Source organism: Etheostoma spectabile, chromosome 9 (genome assembly GCF_008692095.1).
Source record: "Etheostoma spectabile isolate EspeVRDwgs_2016 chromosome 9, UIUC_Espe_1.0, whole genome shotgun sequence".
Taxonomy (NCBI): domain Eukaryota; kingdom Metazoa; phylum Chordata; class Actinopteri; order Perciformes; family Percidae; genus Etheostoma; species Etheostoma spectabile.
This window is the reverse complement of record NC_045741.1, coordinates 2,430,682-2,452,962: the sequence shown is the minus strand read 5'-3', so window position 1 is coordinate 2,452,962 and position 22,281 is coordinate 2,430,682. Positions and strand designations below refer to the sequence as shown.

Below are 22,281 nucleotides of genomic sequence, written 5' to 3'. Positions count from 1 at the left end.
CAGGAGAGACAGCAACAGTACAGCCGTGAATCACAGCTGGCAATGTTTATCCAATCAAAATAAACTACTTTCCTTATTTTAAGGTTTTCTTTGCTGATCTGGAACATATCTTCTGTATGTTCCTTGGACTAAATGCAGATAGACCTGAAAATGATTCAGTGTAAACATCAGAGACCTGCCTCCCTTTTTATTCATTCCATATAAAAGTATTTTTTTGACAATACAGTAGTTCAAGTTACAGTAGTTGTTTACAATAACATATCATTCAGTTATTCAACATCTTTATTTCATATAAAACAGTTTCCTACATGTATAAAGGAGCATTCATTTACAGTAGATTTATAGCAAACATTATGCATTAAAGTTAAAACTGTTGTATAATGTCGTTTGTGGGGGGGCAGTTTGAAGCAAAAGAATGGTAACATTACAGTAACAATTTGAATACAACATGTAAAAGCTACATTAAAAAAGCAAAGATAAGCCGTACACACTATGACACAGTATAAAAATGAGTTTGGTCTCTATTGCACAGTTGTCTCAAAGGGAGTCTCAGCCATTCCCAATGTTTGTTATCATAAGTTACAAGAGTAACAACCAAAAGTATGAAAGAATTTCCTTTACCATGTTTAAAGGATAAGTTCGGTGATATTCTCTATTTTTCCTCTCATCAACAAATCCTGTGAAAATGCCAAAACCAACAGTGAAGTGATGTTATAAAAAAGTATTGTCTGTACATCTAAAGCCTTATTACTCGACAGAGCTCCTTCGTATTCTACAAACTAACTGTAGTTTATCTCGACTCAACCCCTCATACACTGTCTGCTGCCCCAAATACTCAGTAGACCAGTGACTCTCAACCAGCGGGTACATGTACCCCAGGAGGTACTTCTGCAGTTGTACGTGAAAGTATCATAGAGTAGTTCAACTAAGTTGAAAAAAATTGAAATAATGATTTGATTGGAAAAATAAATCCACATATTAACATAAAGTCAACTGTAAGACCTGATTGAAAGAACGAGATCCACGCCTTAATGAAAGTGAAAAAATAGAAAATATAGAACATCTGTGTGTGACAGTACTGACAGTTGCCATTTATTATTCTCGTTTTGCACTCCTGGATAGCCTTCAAAAAATTGTCTACTAGGTTGTAAGGATCCATCTTGTGTAAATATGAAGTGCCAAGTCATTTCTCCGACACTCCATTGTTCCAACCTCAATAGCATGAAAAATTCCCCTTGTTCCCACAGACTATATTGGCATTTTTGGGAACAGACTTCATGATTGTTAGTTTTGCACTATGCATGTGTTTAACAAGTAGTGGAATAGTACTGCAAGGACATTGTAAATACTCCTTTTAATTGGGTCTTTAAGGACATGTCCCTGTAGTCTGTCTGGGCCAGTGGCCTTTCTTTTTGACTCAGTTACACACCGGCACCACACAGTCATAACTACTGTAATAAACATTTAGCTCATTAGAAAAGGCGTGACTGTTAGTTACAGAGCATTCTTCCTTCTTTCAGGCCACACCCATTAGTGGATTTAAGCCTACTCACGCTTCAATCTTATTTTTCTCGTAGTTGCCTCCTTTTCTCAGAGAATTACCTGTTAACACTGCAAAAACCCAGTCACTGTAGGTGAATGTACGTTGATCCACATAAAACAGAAAAATAGCAGGTGAGCACAGGGTCAACGGCAGAAATTGTGCCCCCCGAATGAGTCTTACATCATCATCTTTAATGAAATTTGTTGTCAAAAAGGAAAATAGAGAATAATTTTAGAGGAATATTTTGACATTTTGTGAATGTCCAGCACAACCCCTACTAACCTACTACTTAGCTAAGCTAAGCTAACCAGCTGCTGGCTGTAGCCTTACAGTATATTTAATGGACAGATATTAGTTATAGCTTATTGAAAGCTGTTAAATATAACACAATCTGCAGATGATATGAAGGTAATATAACATGAGGGCTACTTGTTAGCACTTTTTCCATCTGTATGATAATGGTTTTATGTTTTAAGAACCACAGTGGTGTCTCACTGGGAAGCTTCCCTCTCATTTCTGAAGCAGCAGCAGAACAGACGTTGCTCTCGCCCCCGTCCTCGTCACCACTTCACAGGCTATTCAATTAGCAGAAGAAGCATGGGAGATTGAGTCATAATGGAGCTGATGAGATGCACAAGGACAGGTGACACTAATCAGAGCGGCGCCCCATTGTCTCTGTGTGGACATCATTAAGGAAAGAGAGTGATTCCAGGCTTTTTTTTTTTTCTCTCTCCCGGAGCCTGAACATGCAAGCTGCGTGCATTAGCTTCCTTATGATCAATTTGCAATATGCGAGAATATACCCACTGAATAAAAGTGTAAGGGTTTGACACCAGAATATTTGACACCTCGGAAACAGGGTTTAAAGTGAAAGATCTCATTAATGCCACGCTGATAAACTGTTGCGATATCTTGAACGGCTAATACCCATGGGATTTAATACGATCCTGTGTTCTGTAAACTCTGTTACTCTGTTAGTGGTTCAGAAAAGAGAGATTCACTTTACAACATTTCCTTGAGTCCATTTGACTGGGTGAGGCCGTCGATGAAGCGTGATCTGCCGGGGTTGCAGACCGATCCCAGCAGCCAGGACTCGTTCTGTCCCTGTCCAAGCCTCTGGGCCGGACTGTGAAGGAGCTCTGCTCAGCCTGCCGGTAACGACTGCTGATGTAGCTGGACAGACACCTGAGAAAACACCACCCAGTACAAACATTAGGAGAGAACAGACTCAGGGACTCAAGGTCTGATTACTTCATCCCTGAGCCAAAATAACTTTGTTAGTATAATGGTAATTATCAAGTCCCTCTTCCCCTTTTAGTAATATTAATAATAATAACGTATACTTTATTAATCCCACAAGGGGAAATTACAATGTTTTCACTCTGTTGTTATTACACACAGGCCTGAACTACACACACATGCTCATTACCCAAACATGCTCTAATGGAGAGATGTCAGAGTGGGGGGGGGGGGGGGGGGGGGGGGGGGGGGGGGCTGTCCATAGAAAGACACCCCGAGCAGATTGGGTCGGTGCCTTGCTCAAGAGCACCATGGCAGTGCCCAGGAAGGTAAACTGGCACCACTCCAGCTACCAGTTCACCACCATACTTTGGTCCATATGTGGACTTGAACCCGCGACCCTCAACCTGCGTCCCCAACCCAACTCCCTACAGACTGAGCTACTACCCCCCCTTAAGTCTTAAGACCCCTACCACATATAGTGTGGCAAATAAAATTGCATGTTAAAGCTTTAGTGCATAGTTTCTGTCGCCCCCCATGAAGAATTTTAAGTAATGACAACAACACTGTACGCGCGTCCACGATTCCATGCTTTGCGCAGTCTAGAATGTTATATTTTGTTTTCCCCCAACCATCTGGTGACCCCCAGAAATTATCTCGTGACCTTCTTGGGGATCCCCATTCCCTGCTTGAGAACCACTGCCTTAGAGTATGGAGGACATTACAGCTGAATCCAGGGTGCTGCTTGGCCTCCTGATATGATGTCATCACACAGTCCTGTGTCCCAAATAATTAAGAAGTGGACGTATTCTGTGTGTCCAAATTAAGAACTGTTGCATCATTTAGTCTCGTCTTGACTTAGAACACGTTTGCATTTTTACATGTATCTGTACGTTTCAAAACCTGCAACAATGTAGTCAGGGTATACTTGAAATATGTCATCTTTGTAGTTCATGTACAAAATAAAAAAGATATAACATGTTGATAGAAGAACTTTAAAGGTGTTAGTAGGCAGATTGTTTTTTGGACTAGCTATTTCCACTGTTTAAGTCTTTATGCTAAGCTAAGCTTAACATCTGCTGGTGATAGCTTATTTTAAGGGAGAGACGTTAAAGTGATATCCCATTTTTTTCAAATTTCAAACTTTTCCTTCAAAATATTGGAGGAAAAAAGTCTAATCTCCCCATGTCTTATGCTTCAGTTGCTAGGAGCACATATGGTAGGAAATAAAATATGTTTAAAGTGAACATTTAAACATTTTGCATTGCAGATATGAACATAGGTCTGTAATTGTTTCCTCATTACATTGATAAAAGACACTTTTCACTGAATTACATTTGTTACAAAACATATTTACTAATGTATATATTAGTTGTACAGCATATGAATGCATTCTGAGGAGTCAGAGTTGTTACAGTATATCACTGTTTGGTGATTGGCCAAGAGGTCACAATAACCTCCACCTATCGTGCTGTGGGCATACATTTTCTTCCGAAAGATCTTAAACATCAAAGTACTTTACTCTTTCTCAGTGTAATTGCTGCTATTAGACAGGACAAATATGCATGTTTTAGTCTCGTGGGGGGTCTATGTGCTATTATGTTATGTTCATCTTGGTTTATAGGAACTATCACTGCAATGACTTAGTTATCCCGAGGTTCATGGGACTGATGTAGGAGCTAATCATGATAGCTTGACTCTGAGTTGGCTGGGCAGCCTCGTACTGTATCATTTCCTACAATCAGCAGCCACTTCATATCAAGACACACACCTTCCAGGACTGCCTACAACCTGATGGAGGACCTGAGGAATCATGCTCATTATTTAACCCAGACCTGCAAACTAAAGGAGTGGAAAAGGTCACATGCCACGAGACTAAAATCAGGTAGGTGGGGCCCAGGGACATTCTCCATCTGAAGATAATTTAAGTGATTTTAATAAGCAAATTTAGAGCATTTTGAAAAAAACATGTTGTTTTGATAAACAAATATTCTATTGCATTTTGATTCTTTTAATTACAAAGTCTAACAACAGGCAAGATGAGCCACAGGATAAAAGTATTAGCATCTCAATATACTTAAACTACCAAAAGTAGAAGTACTCATTATGCAGAATGGCCCATTTCAGAATAATAGACTATATATTATATTATTGGATTATAATTTCTGATAATGTGTTTATCATTTTAATGTTGTAGCTGGTAAATGTGGATCTAATTTTAATTTATTTATGTATATTTTATACTGTATATTATTTAACATACTGCCGGGTAGCTCATAAATTTCCCATGGGGAACAATGCAGCCTCATTGATGTAATAATATCATTATTCATTTAATGATTATTTTGTAACTAGTAATCAAAGCTGCCAGATGTATTAATATTTCCCTCTAAGGTGTAGTGGAGTAGGGTGACCACCTGCTAATAAGCCCAAGGGGGGACAAGTGGTATGTTTCTGAGGGACAATGTGGGACACTGCCTGGCGCAGCGGTGCCTCCACCCCACAGACAGACTCACTAATACTGGTTTACCCATTTCTAGCACATACCACCTTACATGGTATATTTATAATGCTCTATTCCCCTAAACATGTGTAATTGCTGATGTAAGCTCATGAATAGGCCACATTCAATGAATTGACAGATGCACTTCCACTTAGATTTACTAAGCTATTTAATTTATTTATTTGAATTACAATGTATTCACTTTAAATAAATTATAATATAAAATCTAGGAGTAACAGAATTCAACACCACAGGACAGACAAAAAAAAAAAAAACTTAACTCACAACTCCAGACGTTCACGGAACAAGAAGGGGGAGGAAGTAGGATGAAAAAAGGGGAAAAAACTGTTCATGTTCTGGGGACACCTTTAGAGCTCAAACCTTTCACCACATCTGAACAATAGGCAGAAAGATAAGAGACAGATTAAAGCACAATCATTTTTATGATAGCTTCCAATGGGTTTCCAGTATAGACAGAGGCTGCACAACCCCACACCTCACAAGGGTGAAAACAATACAAAAGGTGACCAAGATACAATCCTATGCAAAACAATGACATATTTTGACCTAAAAGGCTACTGTTTCCTAAAAGGGAGACATTTGCACCACTGTAGACAGTCCACCAATGTTTAAAATCAATCAAACTTCATTTTAGACAGATGTTTTTTTACCTTCAAGTTTCTTCTTGAACTTGTATTTTTTTGTTGGATCGTACAGCGCTGCAGGAGAAACCTTTCTTTCACTACAAAAGTGTAGAAGTCCTTGCAACTGACATGTGAAGTTGCTCTTCACCTGGATTTCTGCTTGATGAGGTTTACCAAACATCTGTTCCTTGTGTCTGTCCGCATCCTGTCATCAGGGAAAGACCCTCTCCACTGAAGCATTGGTGAGGTTACACTCAAGAGGAAAGAAGCTATGCTGTCATGTTGGTGGTGTGTGTGCTTGAGTAGGTGGCCCTTCTCCACGACTGGAGACTCCAGACTGCACGATGGCCTGTGGTGTGGCAGAACGACAATGCTCATCATATGCGCATCCATGTCCCAACTCTTGCTAGCTGCAGGACCTCTACAGCTTCACAGAGAGGGAGAGTTGATGGGCTCTTTTTAGTGCCAGGTAGCCATTTCTTTTGGTAGTTGAGTCTGAGAAGTCATAGCGCTGCTCAGTAGGTAGGAGAGGACTGGTAGAAGTTGCACATGTCCTCTCTGAGCACAGCTGCCTGTCTTTCTGGGAACTGCTGGGAGGCCACCACGTCTGGGCCAAAGAAACCATCACTCTGGCGTTGCTGTAGCTGTGTTTTTAGGGTGAACATCATATCGTAGAGCTCACAGACAGTCCCATCTTCTCGCTCGCACACCAGCAACGTGTCGTGAAAATCTTTAGCGCATTGCTGAGGAAAAGTACCTCAAATATGTACTTTACTTATGGCATTTTCCATCATGGTACATTTTTTAGTATCACCTCGGTTGAGGTTCCAAGTGAGATGTGGCGATACTAAAAGGTGACGTGAAAACCTGCAGACTACTGATTGGTTGGAGCGAATCGTCACTAGTCACTAACGACAGACGGGGGTGTCCTGAACAAATCTGCCAATTTCAAACAGTGTATCCAGCGGCGTTTTTTTTGCTGCCTCCAGCTTTTTTTGAAACTAAATTTGTCATCTGGCTGTGGCAACAGCAACATGCCGAGAATCAAAAACAACACACTTGCAACGTTTTGTGTGTGTGTCAAGTTAGGTTAGGGTAGTTTCCCGCGGCGCTATGATCACCAGCCACGCTCCTCTCACACATGAGAGGATGGGGTACCGCGGCAGAGATGAGTTGAGTCAAGCCGATCTGGTACTATCAGTGGGTAAGCGCCTTTAGTTACTTCCCACTCCTTCTGAGTTGAGAAACGACATAATGTGAGCTAATGCTATGTAGGTTAGCCAACATATCAGGAAGGGGCCGCCAAACTCTTGCATACCACGGGCAATCATTTTAACGTAATTCACTTTGGCGTGAGCAAGTTACAAAAAAACATGAATTCTGTTTTTCCAACCCAAGTATCGCAAAACTCGCACTTCCCCATAGCATAACAATAAAATCCATTTTATGTCTGTGGAATTCCACAATCTGAAAGAGACTCAATAACACGAAAGCTGATTGGCTGCAATATAAGTTACGTACTGGTCTCATTTGTAGTAAATTCAATTCAATTCAATTCAATTTTATTTATAGTATCAATTCATAACAAGAGTTATCTCGAGACACTTTACAGATAGAGTAGGTCTAGACCACACTCCAGAATTTACAAGGACCCAACAGTTCTAGTAGTTTCCTCCAGAGCAAGCAACAGTGCGACAGTGGCGAGGGTCTTGGTAGGCGGTGTCTGACGACCGGTTGGGGTCAGAATGAAGAGTGGCAATAACAGTCCCAAAAAATAGTAGTTTGTAGTAGTTCATACCATAGCAGGGCACTGTGCGGCATTACAAGGCACAGCAGAGCGTAGCAGGATGTAACAGGGCATCGCAGAACATGTAGCGGGACAATGGCAACAGCTGCTACCATGACTTTGTAAGTAAACAGGTCTTAATTTTAAGACACAATGACCTTTCCATAGTACGTGCCATTTCTGAGTCTGTAGCTCTTGAGGAGGAGAAAGGGGGGGCCAGGTGGAGGCTGGGGGTGTGGCCTTGACCAACTGCCACTTTGCTCGTTTGACAGCCATGATGTCTCGCTCTCATGGGTGGTCCAAATTCTCTGGGCGGGCAAAGCAGAGAAAAGGGAGGTAACCTTGCCCCTTATGACCTCATGAGGGGAAAGATTCCAGATCGGCCCATCTGAGCTTTCATTTTCTCCAAAGGCAGAGCAGGATAACCAGGGCTCGGTTTACACCTAGAACCATTTCTAGCCACTGGGGCACCATAGACAGGCTGGGGGAACTCATTTTAATGTTAAAAAAAATGTTAAGTGAAATTGTCATGCCATTGGACCTTTAAGACATTTTAAGGCACTGAAACCCTGAAAAAAGGGTGCCGCCAAACATGACAAGAGTAAAGCGCAGCTTATGCTTCTGCGTTAAATCTACTCCGTCCCTACGTACATAGGTAAGTGAAGACACGGACCCTACGCCGTAGCTTGAGTGCACCTCTTGAAAAATGTAACTACACACAAGCACAACTCTCGGCTGTGGCTTGGTAGCGTTACATTTCTCCACCCAACATTTGCTAGTAAAACAAAAGCCAGACACATTTTGCCAAGGTTCAGGGTAAATAATAATAATAATACATTTTATTTAAAGGCGCCTTTCTTGGCACTCAAGGACACCGCACAGGGAATTCATATATTAAAAACAGCAAAACAAATACTACACCTAATAAAACAGCAAAACAAATACTAAACAGCAAAACAAATACTATACAACAGCAACAAATACATAAGCAAAACAAACAAATACTATAACTGCAAAACAACACTACAGCACACTATCAGGGTAGAGGGTGTCTTCAAGCAGATTTATCACTGGAAAATCCATTAAGTTGATGCTAGCCTGGATCAACGGAATGACAACTCATCACATCATTCTCTCCTCACTCACACAGACCCCCCCCCCCCCCCCCCCCCCACATTAACAATACAGTTGATGAATGCAGTTTAATAACTGCTTACTTTTAGACTGTTTGGTACAGAGCAATAGACTGGACCACAAACAAACAATCCCTCTCCCAGCAGACTGACTGGATGCATAACCTCCTCAGTCCACATAGTAATTGTCTTCTGAAGCAAATCAATGCCTTGGATCAGAATTGAAGCATTCTGCTTGTTTACAACACCTATCATTTGTTCTTATCGAGTGTGATCAGAGCAATTTTCCCTCCCTTAATATAGGTTTGATGGGGCGGGAAAAAAGCTCAATTCTTGGAGAATTGGAAAACACATTTCTTGTGCTTTGTGGTAACTAAACTGTCAACAGATAAGAGAGTCCATAGTATCAACTCTGGGGTAATTCATCTTACAATTGTGCCACTGTATTTTCTTTTTTTGGAGCAGCTTGGAAAGTTAATTTGAGGCCTTGAGGCCTTGCTTAAATGTCACAGCAAATGCTTTGTCCGAATGCTTACACAAAGGAAAATTTAAAGAAAAATATGCAAAACGTGTAGACGCTAAGCACTGTGCTCTCTCTGACCCCAAAATCACTTAACTTATGTGTAGTTGCTACTTAAAAAAAAGTACATTTGTACCCTTCTGTACACTTTTATCTGCAAAAGGGCAATGAGGTACTCGTCCTCAGGCAGCTCTGCAAACTGCTGTAGACAGTAGCGTGAGGTGAGAGAGCAGTGTAGGCCACTTTGTATCATGTCAGCGCTAGCGGTTAGACGCCATCTCCACAGTGTCCCTTGTCACCAATCACATCCTTTTAAACCACCCAGGGAGCTTGACACCCCCCCCTCCCACACACACACACACACACACTCCCTTATCTGTCAATGCTGCTTAAATAATGTAATTAATGACTTAATTAACATTTCCATAATCTATTTTAATAAATCTAACACGGCATAATGAGAGTGTCTAACCTCCAGGCAATGGCATATAAAAATTCACAGTGCAGAGCAGCGTGGTCAGGGCACTGTCTCAGCACCCTGACTCTCGCCCTGACAGTAAAGGAAGGAGAGGGCGCATATTGTGTGACAGCCTTCTGAAAGGCAGTTCAAGCCTGACAAATGTCACGTGACTTTGTGAATGTGTCCAATAACAGACCTGTAGCACAAGGAGGAGCGCAAAACGGAATATTTTTGAGGTTTAAAATGTTGAAAGAATGCCGGAGTGCAGTAGACGGAAACAAGAAGCATTCATTTGAAAGAAGTTTGTAAGTAGACTGTGAGGAAGAACAAATGATGCACAATTCAGTGGGTCTCCATTTACATTTATTTGTTGCTTTTAGCACTCTAACCTAAAGCTGCTGTGCTCTTTTCTTTTCCTGCTTCTTCTGTCAAAAACTAATTACATAATAAGACATTACAACAGAAGAACTTTTCTTTTGAACAAAGCAAATTCATTATTCATCCATTACTGTATGGTTCGCCTCAGAATCTGACCAGGCGAAGAACAGACTGCAGCGCATTACGCACACAGCAGAGAGGCTAACTGGACCGAGGCAGCTGTCAATCAGTGACCTGTATGAGGCCAGAGTCAGGAAGAGGGCAGCTAATATGGCTGCTGATCAGTCCCATCTAGCAAGTGGCATTTTTAGGCTGCTTTCCTCAGGAAGAAGGTACCGTGTGACGAGGACAAGGACCTCACGCCACCTCAATAGCTTTGTTCCAAGAACCATTTCCTTCCTGACTAGCTGATCCACTGCCCCCGCTCCCCACACACTATTTTACTATGTAGTTGTTTTAAGCATGCTTTATGCAGCTATACACATATCATGTACTGTTTGTTTGTCAAGCTTCTGTGTTACTGATTGCCATGTCAAATTCCTGTGTGTCTGTAGATGCATCTGGCGTATAAAGTGATTCTGATTCTGATTCTTTTGAACAAAACAAAGACACAGTCCTAAACAGAAACATACCAACTACCATCAATAATTTATCTGATTGTATTCAATAGTTTTCAACAAGTAAACCCAATGGTTCCCAATGGGTCACGAGTTAACACTTTCATTAAAAAAAAAAGGCCCAGTAATTTGCTGAAACATAGTAAACGTTACTCAAACAGGACAAAATAGTGCATTTGTTGGGGACTATTTTCCGCTGCAGATTAGATAAGAAGAATTTATAGCAGCAGGACACTGCATATGAGATAGAATAAAGTGCTGTGTCCATGAAAATGAAGGAACATGTCACCTTTGCAAACTGTGTGTTAGTACTTCAATTCAGGATCAATTAATGTTGGTTGTGGTCTTTTCATGGGGAATATTGGCAATCTCATCTTTGTGAAGGACAGATAAACATAAAATGCATTGCACTAATTAACTAAATGACCATAACTTCTCATCATGACAAAAATATACCTTCTCAACCAACATATTTTGTCAAATCTATTCAGAACTTAACTATAACGACAAAATCTGAAAAACAAATATTTTCAACTGCAAAGTGTTGTAGCTATGGCAACAAACAGGTAACAGAGACATAGAGGGTTTGTTCACTGGGAGGGGGAGGCGAAATGCTTTAGCCCTCCTGTCAATAGACTGGCATTATCACATGTTACCATTTCATCAAGAGTCCGTATAAAAGTACCTAAGTACACAACATGGATTTAACACAATAAAAGCTCATTCTGAAGTGTTTGTTTCGTTTCTGTGTCAAAGACAACCAGGCAGCGTGTGCGGTGAGAAAAGAGGGGGTCACTCCTCATAAGGGCTTTGGCCCTTGGGGTGAAGTGTGACTGAGATGCACCCTGACAGGGGGCAGCAGGAGGCTGGCACATCCCAGGCAGCACAAGCACCATGGGGCACGGATCAGTGAGGCCCACCAATCCTAATAAGGGCAGCCACCAACCTCCCAATTGTACCGTTAATAATGTAAGCATCAGTGGACAGAAACCTGTTTAGTGCAGTGGGATACCTCCAATGTTATAGGTTGTATTTTCAACAGACAAATACATGCACAGTATGTAATCATATTACATATCTGAGGAATGGGTTTACTTTATTTGTTTAAAGGCAGGGTTGGAAAGAATTTCCAATATGCAAGATTTATTATATAAATATATCCCAGATAGTTCTGGTGCCGTTCCACGTACGTATGTCCCCCGCATTCCGTTCTCTGTGTTAACTTTAAACCCATGTCACATCGAGCAGCATTAACTGGAACCTCTGAGCAACATTACAAGCTGAAAATGGCAAGTTTTTAATTAAATGTGGACCGTGCAACAAGGTAGGGCTGCTTGGTTTTTTGGGGAATCATTTACGAAGAAAATGTTCATGGCATGTTCTCACTGGGACATTTTGTGATTGGCAGGGATTTGCTATGGGCAAAATACACAGTGATACACCATGTATCCACGTAATTTAAATAGCTCATGTTACTGTATCATGTGACTAGTTTTGCGGGGTTCAAATGTTCCACCAAAACATGTTTCTTCTCAAAACCATTTTGAAGGGCCACCGTTGCTGCATCAAGAGCTTAGCCCAAGATGTTTATGACAGGTTTAAACAAATGCAAACAACCTCTGACATTTTTTTCCAATCCAGGTGCGTATGCCTGTTGCAAGACCTTCCTCCGCAGCGCTGTGGAGATGGGTTTTTCAATGGGCAAGCCAACTGGAGAACTGAGGGTGAAACTCAGAAGAAGTTGCCCCTGCTACCATGATTGCCATCTTTCTGTTGGACAGGTATGTTAATTAGGGGAAAGAGGGAGTGGGGGGGGGATTTGTTGTTTGCTGTGTGTGGGTGTGAGCCACGGGGCCGGGGGAGGGTTAAACAGAGCCCCGAAGAGATGCTACTCTCAAACTTTGCTAGCTTTTCAACATTACCAACCCTGCCTTTGAGGCTTTGAAGCTTCAAAACAACATCAAACTGTAAAGTTATTTTGAAGGCTTCATGCACATTAACAAATTGTTAGTGTTTTAACAGTATAACGCTTAGCATGACAACATAGTTGAACCTCTTTCAACTCTAACAATGAGCAAATACCTGCAGCCGGGATCTGCCAAGAATGTAGCTTGTCTGAAGCTGCTGAATGTGTTGTAAACAAACCAATTTCCTGTCATAAAATTACTGTTCATTATGAGCGCGGCGTAGGGCTTCGACAATATAATGATGCAGAAGCACATAACCAGTGTAACCATATTTATTAATTACCAGTTCACTAGCCACATTCCTTGCAAAGGCACTTAATTGGGAACACAAGTTACGAGCCTTGTTGAGTTAATTACAAACAGCCTCTCTTATTTTAGTTAATACAAATACTGGAGGAGGGACAAATGTAGAACATAAAGTTTTAATTCTGCTTCTGGCACGAAAAGCAGTTTTGGGTGATTGGAGGGTTGCATCACTTCTACTACTCCCATCTTATTTTATAATTAATTTTATTAAGCAAGGGAGCTTGTTGAAATCCCAGCATTCAGTTGATTAAGACCAGTCAATATGGCACATTATTTCAAACATACTATCAGGCCTATTATTTTTCTAATTAATCCAGTAGGTATTCTACAGAATGTTTTTGCATGATTGGGGTACAGTTTTAGGCAATTACAGATTACATAACTCTGTATTTGTAATCTGATTACAGTAGCTGCCATATGTTGCTTTCTAATCACAGACTAGATATTGTTTATGCCAGGAATCTAATGCATTATTTACAAGCTAGATGTTGATAAAAACAGACTGTTCATTTGCTAATGGTTTACAGTTCCGCAGGCACTATTCCAATTAGCAATATCTAAATGGGAAAAAGGCAGAAGTGAAAACAAGAGAGATGGGGGTTGGACAACAGCACGTTTTCAGAGATGATTATTTGGATGATACTAAAACTCACTGCTTCTTGCTTTAAAAATCACATAAAAAGTGAAATGTTACTTAAAAATATAGTAAAAACACACATGAAAACACATCTAAGACCAGAATTGGAAAAACTCTAATTCATACGGAGTAAAAAAAAAGAAAACTCACTTGATTAGGATGATCTCTGTCAGTACACCAAAAGAAGCTGCTGCCACATTAAAGCTGATGGGAGGAGGAGGGTTGGTGAAGGCGGTCATCATGCAGTAAACAACATAAGGTACCAGAGCCAGCAGAACACATGCAGCGATCAGCACGAGCCACGTTTGCCACCGGAAGCCCAGCGACCGCCATGGAGAACTCCTCTGGAGCTGGTACTGGACAAGAGAGAAGAAAGCATGTCTCATGACTTCACCATACAATCACAAAAAACATGTCTAATCACTGAAAAAAATGATCAAAATGGTTCCAGTTTTAAATGCATAAAAACAATAAAAGATTTCACGCCACAAAAACCGTAGAGGGTTTTAGAAGTACAGCATTAGCAGACCTACAGTATCTCCACAGCACTGTGGAGCAAACCGGGATTTACGCTTCTGCGTTAAATCTACGCCATATGTAGGTAAATGGAGACACAGACCTATGCCGGACTTAGAAAGATAGATAGATAGATATTGATTGATCCCAAGAAAAATGGGAAATTACGGTGTTACAGCAGCACACGTACATCAGTCACACAACACAGAATATAAATATAAATGAGATACTAGGAAAAATATACATGCATTCAATATACATGAAATAATAATAATGAGAGGAATAAAATAAAATAACAAATAGACACGTCATGGTGATGCACATCACTTGGCCGTGGCTTGGTAGCGTTGCATTTCTCACCACTCATTTACTGGTTCTCCTCCATAAACATCATGAAATCATGGAACACAAAGTTTTAACTTTTTAGCACAGGGAAGACACTTTATTTCTCCCACTACGACTCTAGAGTCGGTACTCGCTCCAAAGATAATCGTCACTATCTGAATCGCTCTACCACACACTCCCCACGCACACACACATGCCAACCCTGGTATTAAAGAGAACAACGCACACACCAACACACAAGTATAAACCTCAGACCACTTACGTAGACTGCTGCGAAAGCTCTGCGTGGAGCCCTAGCAGAAGCATAACTCACGCTTAAAGTCTGGCTACACCACAACTACCTTCTGGTATAGGGGGAAAAAAATTCTCCGGGTTGTTTGCATTTCTTTAAAGCAATCACAAACGTCTTGGGCGGCGCTAAACTCCGGACACAGCGATGGTGGCTCTGCAAAATAGTCTCAGGAAGGAACATGTTTTGGTGGAACATTTGTACCCCGCAAAAGAAAACACCACATAAAATCTAAAATTAGGTTAAATGTTCAGACAATACAGTAATGTGAGCTATTTACCCTATTCAGAGTTTTCATGAAGCTTTGTTTACAGTGACCCAAAATGCAATTTGGGTGTGGCTGAAAGGCCAAAATGCATAGAAAAGCTACTTACCCATGTACGTGTGGCGTGGGCCTAAGTCTTGTTAAAATCTAAAATTTGTCTTAAGTTTTTTACCTTAAACCTACCATTACATGATAATGTGCCCTGGCTGTTTATGTTGACATAAACTAGTGTTGTGGGCATTGGGTTTAACATTGTGTAGTGTGTTTCCAGCATAAAATAATCAATATACAGAGCTACAATGGCAACAAGTAAAACAGGACCCAGTTTAACCTAAATAGAAATCCTAGTAATTGAAGTGTGAACCCATGATTAAGAATGAACAAACCACTATTGTTTGAATAACTTCAATAATACAACCTCAAACCTGTTCTCTACATTCAGTCATTTTTTACCTCTGGCTTGGCACTTCAAAAACTGCATAAAATACAGGCACATGCATAGAAAAACACTGAAGCACGCATGCAGTCATCAAGCCGGCATGCAAACATTGCCTTAACTCCTCGCCAAATATCGCCTTGCTCTGGAGACAAAACAAACCACTTGAACTGCGTTTGATTAGTGTCTGGAATTCATCTGCAAATGCACACTTGCCTTGTCCTCTTTCATGGCTGCTATTCATTAATTAGATTCTTTGTGGAACTGAGCTATCCTCAATGTTTAAGGTTACATCAGGCCCCAGTAAGTGGCTGCCTGATAACAGAATGCATCCATCTTCATTACTCAGCTCTCTCTGTCTAGGCTTGCTCCTCCACAAGTGAGCTATGTCAGTAGGTTCTAAGGAACTGATACATTTCATTGCATTCAGATCCTGAACTTTTGCCTCCTTTCATTTTAGTTACTCAGATTAAATTACTGGGTTGTGATTTTCACTCATATCGGGTTCTTTTATGGTAATTTTTCCAACTCAAGGTGGGACAAATGGAAATCCAAACACTTTTATGTGTTTTAAGATTATAAACTCTCTTTGTGATATGCATAGTAAGGATTGTCAGATAAAAATTCAGCCAAGGAATTTGTAAATACTGCGTTAATGTTCCAAAATTCCATCCTGTCTATACTGGATCCACTGGGTTTGAGCCACTGTAGCCAAGCATGTTGGTAAAAGTGTTTCTTTTTCAAACATAGGCTCTATTAAACCAAACCATTTTCAACATCCTGGCTGATTTTTAAAATTAAATCTTAAAAGCCAAAGCTGTTGATCATGTTCACAGTCAGGTTATTACATTATGTGTATATATATATATATATATATATATATATATATATATATATATATATATATATATATATATATATATATACACACACACATGGAACATGGCAACTAATAAGATTCCTATCACATGAATAGTTAATTAATCATACTGGACATCAAAAGCTAATGTTGAATTTATAAATCTTTTTCGCATTTGGTTTCATAATGCATACCAGTTTCGTCTCTGCACAGGCTATTAGAGAGAAAAAGAAATAAAAGTAAGCTTATTCCATCCTTTTTGCCAAAGAAAGCCCAGACATTAAGATAAATGTCTTCACAAACCACACCACGTGTTTTCAATCTTAGTGGAAATATGAATAGACTCCACTCTCTAGGTAACAACAGAGCCAATGTGTTGCCACACAGTGAAGTCTTTCTTTTGTTTATAAGATATAGAATGTGATAATACAAATCCACAACTTAGTGTGATGGTCAGTCCTTAAGGCTTGGTCAAAAACAAGTGAACACATTTTGGGGACAATCATAAGAGAAGGCACATTTGAATTAAGCTGTTAGCGTCACACCAATCAGTGGGACCTCAGCCTTAGCCTTAGTCATATCAAGGCCAAGCTAGTTTGAAGGCTTTAGTGCGCAATCTTTTGATATTAATGAACATCTGTTACAGTCAAATAATTATTAAATGAGTTGCCACAAAGCTAATTAAGCCTATCAGCTCCACACAACTCTCTTTTTCTGTATTTCTCAGTATGGCTATGTTCAGAAGAATGTGTTGTCCGGTGACTTTCCTTGGAAACTCAATTGGAGAAAATGACCTCTTCTGAAGAGTCCATCATTTTTTTTTTATTCTTTGTGTCCTCCTTGGCTACTAGCAACAGCATGGAGGAGGGGTGGGGCCATGTGCGCAATCACGGATAACTTGTATTATATGGACGTGCCGACAGTTTTGTTGTCGTTACTTAGAATTCCTCATGGTGGCGACAGAAACTATACACTATAGCTTTAAAAGCAACTCAACATGTTCATTGTATTCCCTTGGCATCAGCAATGTTTGCTATCTGTGAAGAAGATTTGTAAAGTAACCGTCAGTGTTGTAATGTTACAAAGTACCAATATTTTGTTACTGTACTAAATAAAATATGCTTTTCCCTGGTAAAGTCTACTCCAAGGTGCTGGAAAGGAGGGTTCGGCCAACAGTCGAACCTCGGGTTGAAGAGGAACAATGCGGATTCCGTCCTGGTCGTGGAACAACGGATCAGATCTTCACTCTCGCAAGGATCCTGGAGGGAGCCTGGGAGTATGCCCACCTGGTCTACATGTGTTTTATGGATTGTGACCGAAAGAACGACATCCAGGGCACAAGCGGCTGAAATGAGTTTCCTCAGGAGGGGGCTGACGTCTCCCTTAGAGATAAGGTGAGAAGCACAGTCATCCGTGGGGATCTCAGAGTAGAGCCGCTGCTCCTTCATGGGCTCACCACCTGTGGGAGGAACCGCTGGGGTCGGGTGCGCTGCCATATGGGTGGCGGCGAAGGTCAGGGGCCTCGACGGACCAGACCGGGGGCAGAGGCTGGCTCTGGGGACGTGGAACGTCACCTCTCTGTGGGGGAAGGAGCCGGAACTTGTGCGGGAGGTGGAGCGTTACTAGTTAGATCTGGTGGGGCTTACCTCTACGCACAGCCGGTTCAGGAACCGTACTCCTGGATAGGGGTTGGACTTGTCCTATCCGGAGTTGCCCAGGGTGGAGGCGCCGGGCGGGTGTGGGGATACTCACAAGCCCCGGCTGAGCGCCGCTGCGTTGGAGTTTACCCCGGTGGACGAGAGGGTCGGCCTACGCTGCGGGTGAGGGGGGGAAAACTCTGACTGTTGTTTGTGCATATGCACAAACAGGAGTTCAGAGTATTCGGCCTTCTTGGAGACTGAATGGAGTCTGTATGGGGCTCCAGTAGGGGATCCATAGTTCTGGGGGACTTCAAGCACACGTGGGCAATGGGAGATACTGGAGAGGCGTGATGGGAGGAACGGCTCCTGATCTGAATCAGAGTGGTTGTTTGTTGTTGGACTTCTGTGCTAGTCATGGATTGTCCAAACAAACACCATGTTCGAAATAGGGATGCTCATAAGTGTACGTGGTACCAGAGCACCTAGGCCAAGGTCAATGACGATTTATAATCGTTCATCTGATCTGGCCGTATGTTTTGGACACTCGGTGAAGAGAGGGGCAGAGCTGTCAACTGTCACCATCTGGTGGTGAGTTGGGTCAGGGGGTGGGGAGGACTTGGACAGAGCTGGTAAGCCCAAACGCGTAGTGCGGGTAAATGGGAACGTGGAGGAGGGCCCTGTCCGACGGACTTTCAACTCACACCGGCGGAGCTTTTGTGCATCCCTGTGGAGGCTGGGGCATTGAACCTGAGTGGACATGTTCAAAGTTTCCATTGCTGAAGCTGCGCGGGGAGCTGTGGTCTTAGGGTCTTAGGGGCTCAAGGGGCGGTAACCAGAAACACCCGGTGGACACCGGTGGTCAGGGAAGCCGTCCGACTGAAGAAGGAGTCCTTCCGATGATGTTATCCCAGAGGACTCCGGACGCCGTGCAAGGTACCGACGGGCCCGAAGGGCTGCAGCCTCTGCCGTGGCAGAGGCAAAGCAGCGGTGTGGAGAAGTTCGGAGAAGACATGGAGAAGACTTCGGTCGGCACCCAGGGGCTTCTGGAAAACCGTTCGCCACTCAGGAGGGGGAAGCGGGGACTATCCAAGCTGTATACAGTAAGGATGGGACGTTGTTACCTCAACTGGGGAGGTAATAGAGCGGTGGAAGGAGCACTTTGAGGAACTCCTAAATCCAGCTGACACGTCCTCTGTGGTGGAGGCAGAGCTGGAGGATGATGGGGGATTATCGTCAATTTCCCTGGTGGAGGTCGTGAGGTAGTCAAACATCCACAGCGGCAAAGCCCCAGGGATTGTGAGATCCGTCCAGAAATGCTGAAGGCTCTGGGTGTGGAGGGGCTGTTTGGTTTCACGCCTCTTCAACATTGCGTGGAAGTCTGGGACAGTGCCGAAGGGGTGGCAGACTGGGGTGGTGGTTCCCCTCTTCAAAAGGGGGACCAGAGGGTGTGTGCAATAACAGGGGTATCACACTTCTCAGCCTCCTGGTAAAGTCTAATCCAAGGTGTGGAAAGAGGGGTTCGGCCGATAGTCAACCTCTGATGAAGAGGACACATGCGGATTCCGTCCTGGTCGTGGAACAACGGACCAGATCTTTACTCTCGCAAGGATCCTGGGGGAGCCTGGGAGTATGCCCAACAGTCTACATGTGTTTTGTGGATCTGGAGAAGGCGTATGACCGGGTCCCGGGAGAAACTGTGGGAGGTGCTGCGGGAGTATGGAGTGAGGGGGTTCCTTCTTAGGGCCATCCAATCTCTGTATGACCAAAGCGAGAGCTGTGTCCGGGTTCTCGGCAGTAAGTCGGACCGTTCAGGTGAGGGTTGGCCTCGCCAGGGCTGCGCTTTGTCACCAATCCTGTTTATAATATTTATGGACAGGATATCGAGGCGTAGTCGGGGCGGGGAGGGGTTGCAGTTCGGTGGGCTTAGGATCTCATCGCTGTTTTTGCAGATGATTTGGTCTGATGGCGTATCGGTTCGTGACCTTCAGCACTTCTGGATCGGTTCGCAGCGAGTGTGAAGCGGCTGGGATGAGGATCAGCACCTCCAAATCTGAGGCCATGGTTCTCAGCGGAAACCGATGGAGTGCTTTCTTCGGGTAGGGAGTGAGTCCTTACCCCAGTGAAGGAGTTTAAGTACCTTGGGGTCTTGTTCGCGAGTGAGGGGACTATGGAGCGTGAGATTGGTCGGAGAATCGGAGCAGCTGGTGCGGTATTACATTCGTTTATGCACCGTTGTGACGAAAAGAGAGCTGAGCCAGAAGGCAAAGCTCTCGATCTACGGGCAATTTTCGTTCCTACCCTCACCTATGGTCATGAAGGGGGGTCATGACCGAAAGAATGAGATCCAGGGTACAAGCGGCCGAAATGGGTTTCCTCAGGAGGGTGGCTGGCGTCTCCCTTAGAGATAGGGTGAGAAATCAGTCATCCGAGAGGAGCTCGGAGTAGAGCCGCTGCTCCTTCGCGTCGAAAGGAGCCAGTTGAGGTGGTTGGGCATCTGGAAGGATGCCTCTGGGCGCCTCCTAGGGAGGTGTTCCAGGCAGTCCAGCTGGAGGAGGCCCCGGGGAAGACCTACGACTAGGGGGAGAGATTATATCTCCAACCTGGCCTGGGAACGCCTCGGGATCCCCAGTCGGAGCTGGTGTGATGGGCTCGGGAAAGGGAAGTTTGGGGCCCCTACTGGAGCTGCTGCCCCCGCGACCCGACACCGGAAATGCGGTGAAGTGGATGGATGGATGTTGGAGTAAAAGATTCTTTCTCACAAAAAAATGAAAATTCTATTTCTGTTTTTTTCTTTCTTAATGTACAGTAAGTCTTTGAATTCAATGTCTAACTAGGTGTACCCCTGAATTTACCCCTGAACTTTATAATAAGGAAGCCAAAATAAAGTTTTTCTTTACTTTTACTTCTAAAAATGAATAATAATAATATCAGAAAATGACTTTTGATACTTAAAGCTCCCATATTATACTAATTTTCAGGTTCATGATTGTATTTTGAGGTTGTACCAGAATAGGTTCACATGGTTGAATTTTCAAAAAACACAATATTTTTGTTGTACTGGACATTGCTGCAGATCCTGTTTTCTCCCTGTTTGTTTAGGTCTCTGTTTTAGCTAAAGAGTGTAGTGAGAGTCTTTGTTAGAAGTCACACATGGTAAGTAGCAAGGTAAGATCCCATCAGCTAGATAACTCTTTCTACAACTTTGGTCAGTTAAAGGCAGGATTAGCTGGGAGACTTCTTCTAGACGAGGGCCACTTGTGGAATACCTGCAGAACAGGGACATGGAAGTAGTTCTTTTGGAGATTATGGTGAATTAGTGTGTGTTGTAGCATTATCTTGCCATTGAGAACTAGCTAGCATGCTACAGTTAGCCACCTCCTCTCAGCTAGTGACGTAGAAAGCCATGCTGATTTTGAGCTGCTCACCCGGAGACTGAAGACAGAGGACATTCAGAAACCTGTATCTCACTCAAAAACAGCACGGATAGTTTATTTCCATGTTTGTATATGTGTGGAAGCAACAGAGACACAAAATAACACCCCAAATCCCATAATATATAAATATGGGCACTGTAAGTACAATAAATATCGGATACTTTAAAACTTTTACTCAATTAATATTTTAAAGGTGATTTTAAGTTCTACCAAAGTAATTTTCTTGTCTTTTGCGTGACTCTGAATTAAAGAGAGGTTTTAGCATTTTGAAGGCTAGTGGTTCAGAGTGGGTAGGGAACACCAAAATACATTTCCTCTGCACCTAATCTTACATTCAAATAGCACGCGGTAATCCACACTAGACTGTGAAACTATAACTTAAAAGTCAACACGTAATACATTAACCCCTGGTTAAAAAAATCACAGTGTGTTAATTACAGCCTGATGTTTTATGACTATGACCTTTAAACACTATACAAATCAATCAGTACAGGAGGGAAGCAGCCTATTGGGAATATTTAGATTCACAGATTCTGAAAGTAGGGCACTTTTTATCCAAACACAGTCATTATTAATAACCGGACAGTCAACCCAAATACATTTTCTGCATATTTTCCACATTACCATCTCTCCCTCCAGAAGTACAACCAACACATTGTCCAGCATGGAGATAAAGAATTAACTAGATCTGTCACACGGGCACAGTAAAGGGGACAAAGGCAAAAATACAACACATACATATTTGACCTGCCTTTTAAATAACT

General features: G+C 42.4%; 1 protein-coding gene and 1 long non-coding RNA gene across 2 annotated transcripts in view; one reads left to right on the top strand and one right to left on the bottom strand.

Moving 5' to 3' along the window:
- Window positions 1-1,050: 1,050 nt before the first annotated feature.
- On the top strand, window positions 1,051-13,328 carry LOC116695077 (uncharacterized). The gene is made up of 3 exons (XR_004333348.1): window positions 1,051-1,175; window positions 9,607-9,614; window positions 13,317-13,328. It is a non-coding gene; the product is annotated as an uncharacterized LOC116695077 (long non-coding RNA).
- Window positions 1,211-22,281, bottom strand: part of LOC116695065 (uncharacterized) — a 103,930-nt gene continuing 82,859 nt past the window's right edge. Inside the window, exons 4-5 of the mRNA XM_032525113.1 lie at window positions 13,884-14,089; window positions 1,211-2,728 (exon numbers count right to left, since the gene is read on the bottom strand). Coding sequence (XP_032381004.1) covers window positions 2,518-2,728; window positions 13,884-14,089 — 417 coding nt within the window. The 3' untranslated portion in view covers window positions 1,211-2,517. The remainder of the gene's footprint in view (window positions 2,729-13,883; window positions 14,090-22,281) is intronic.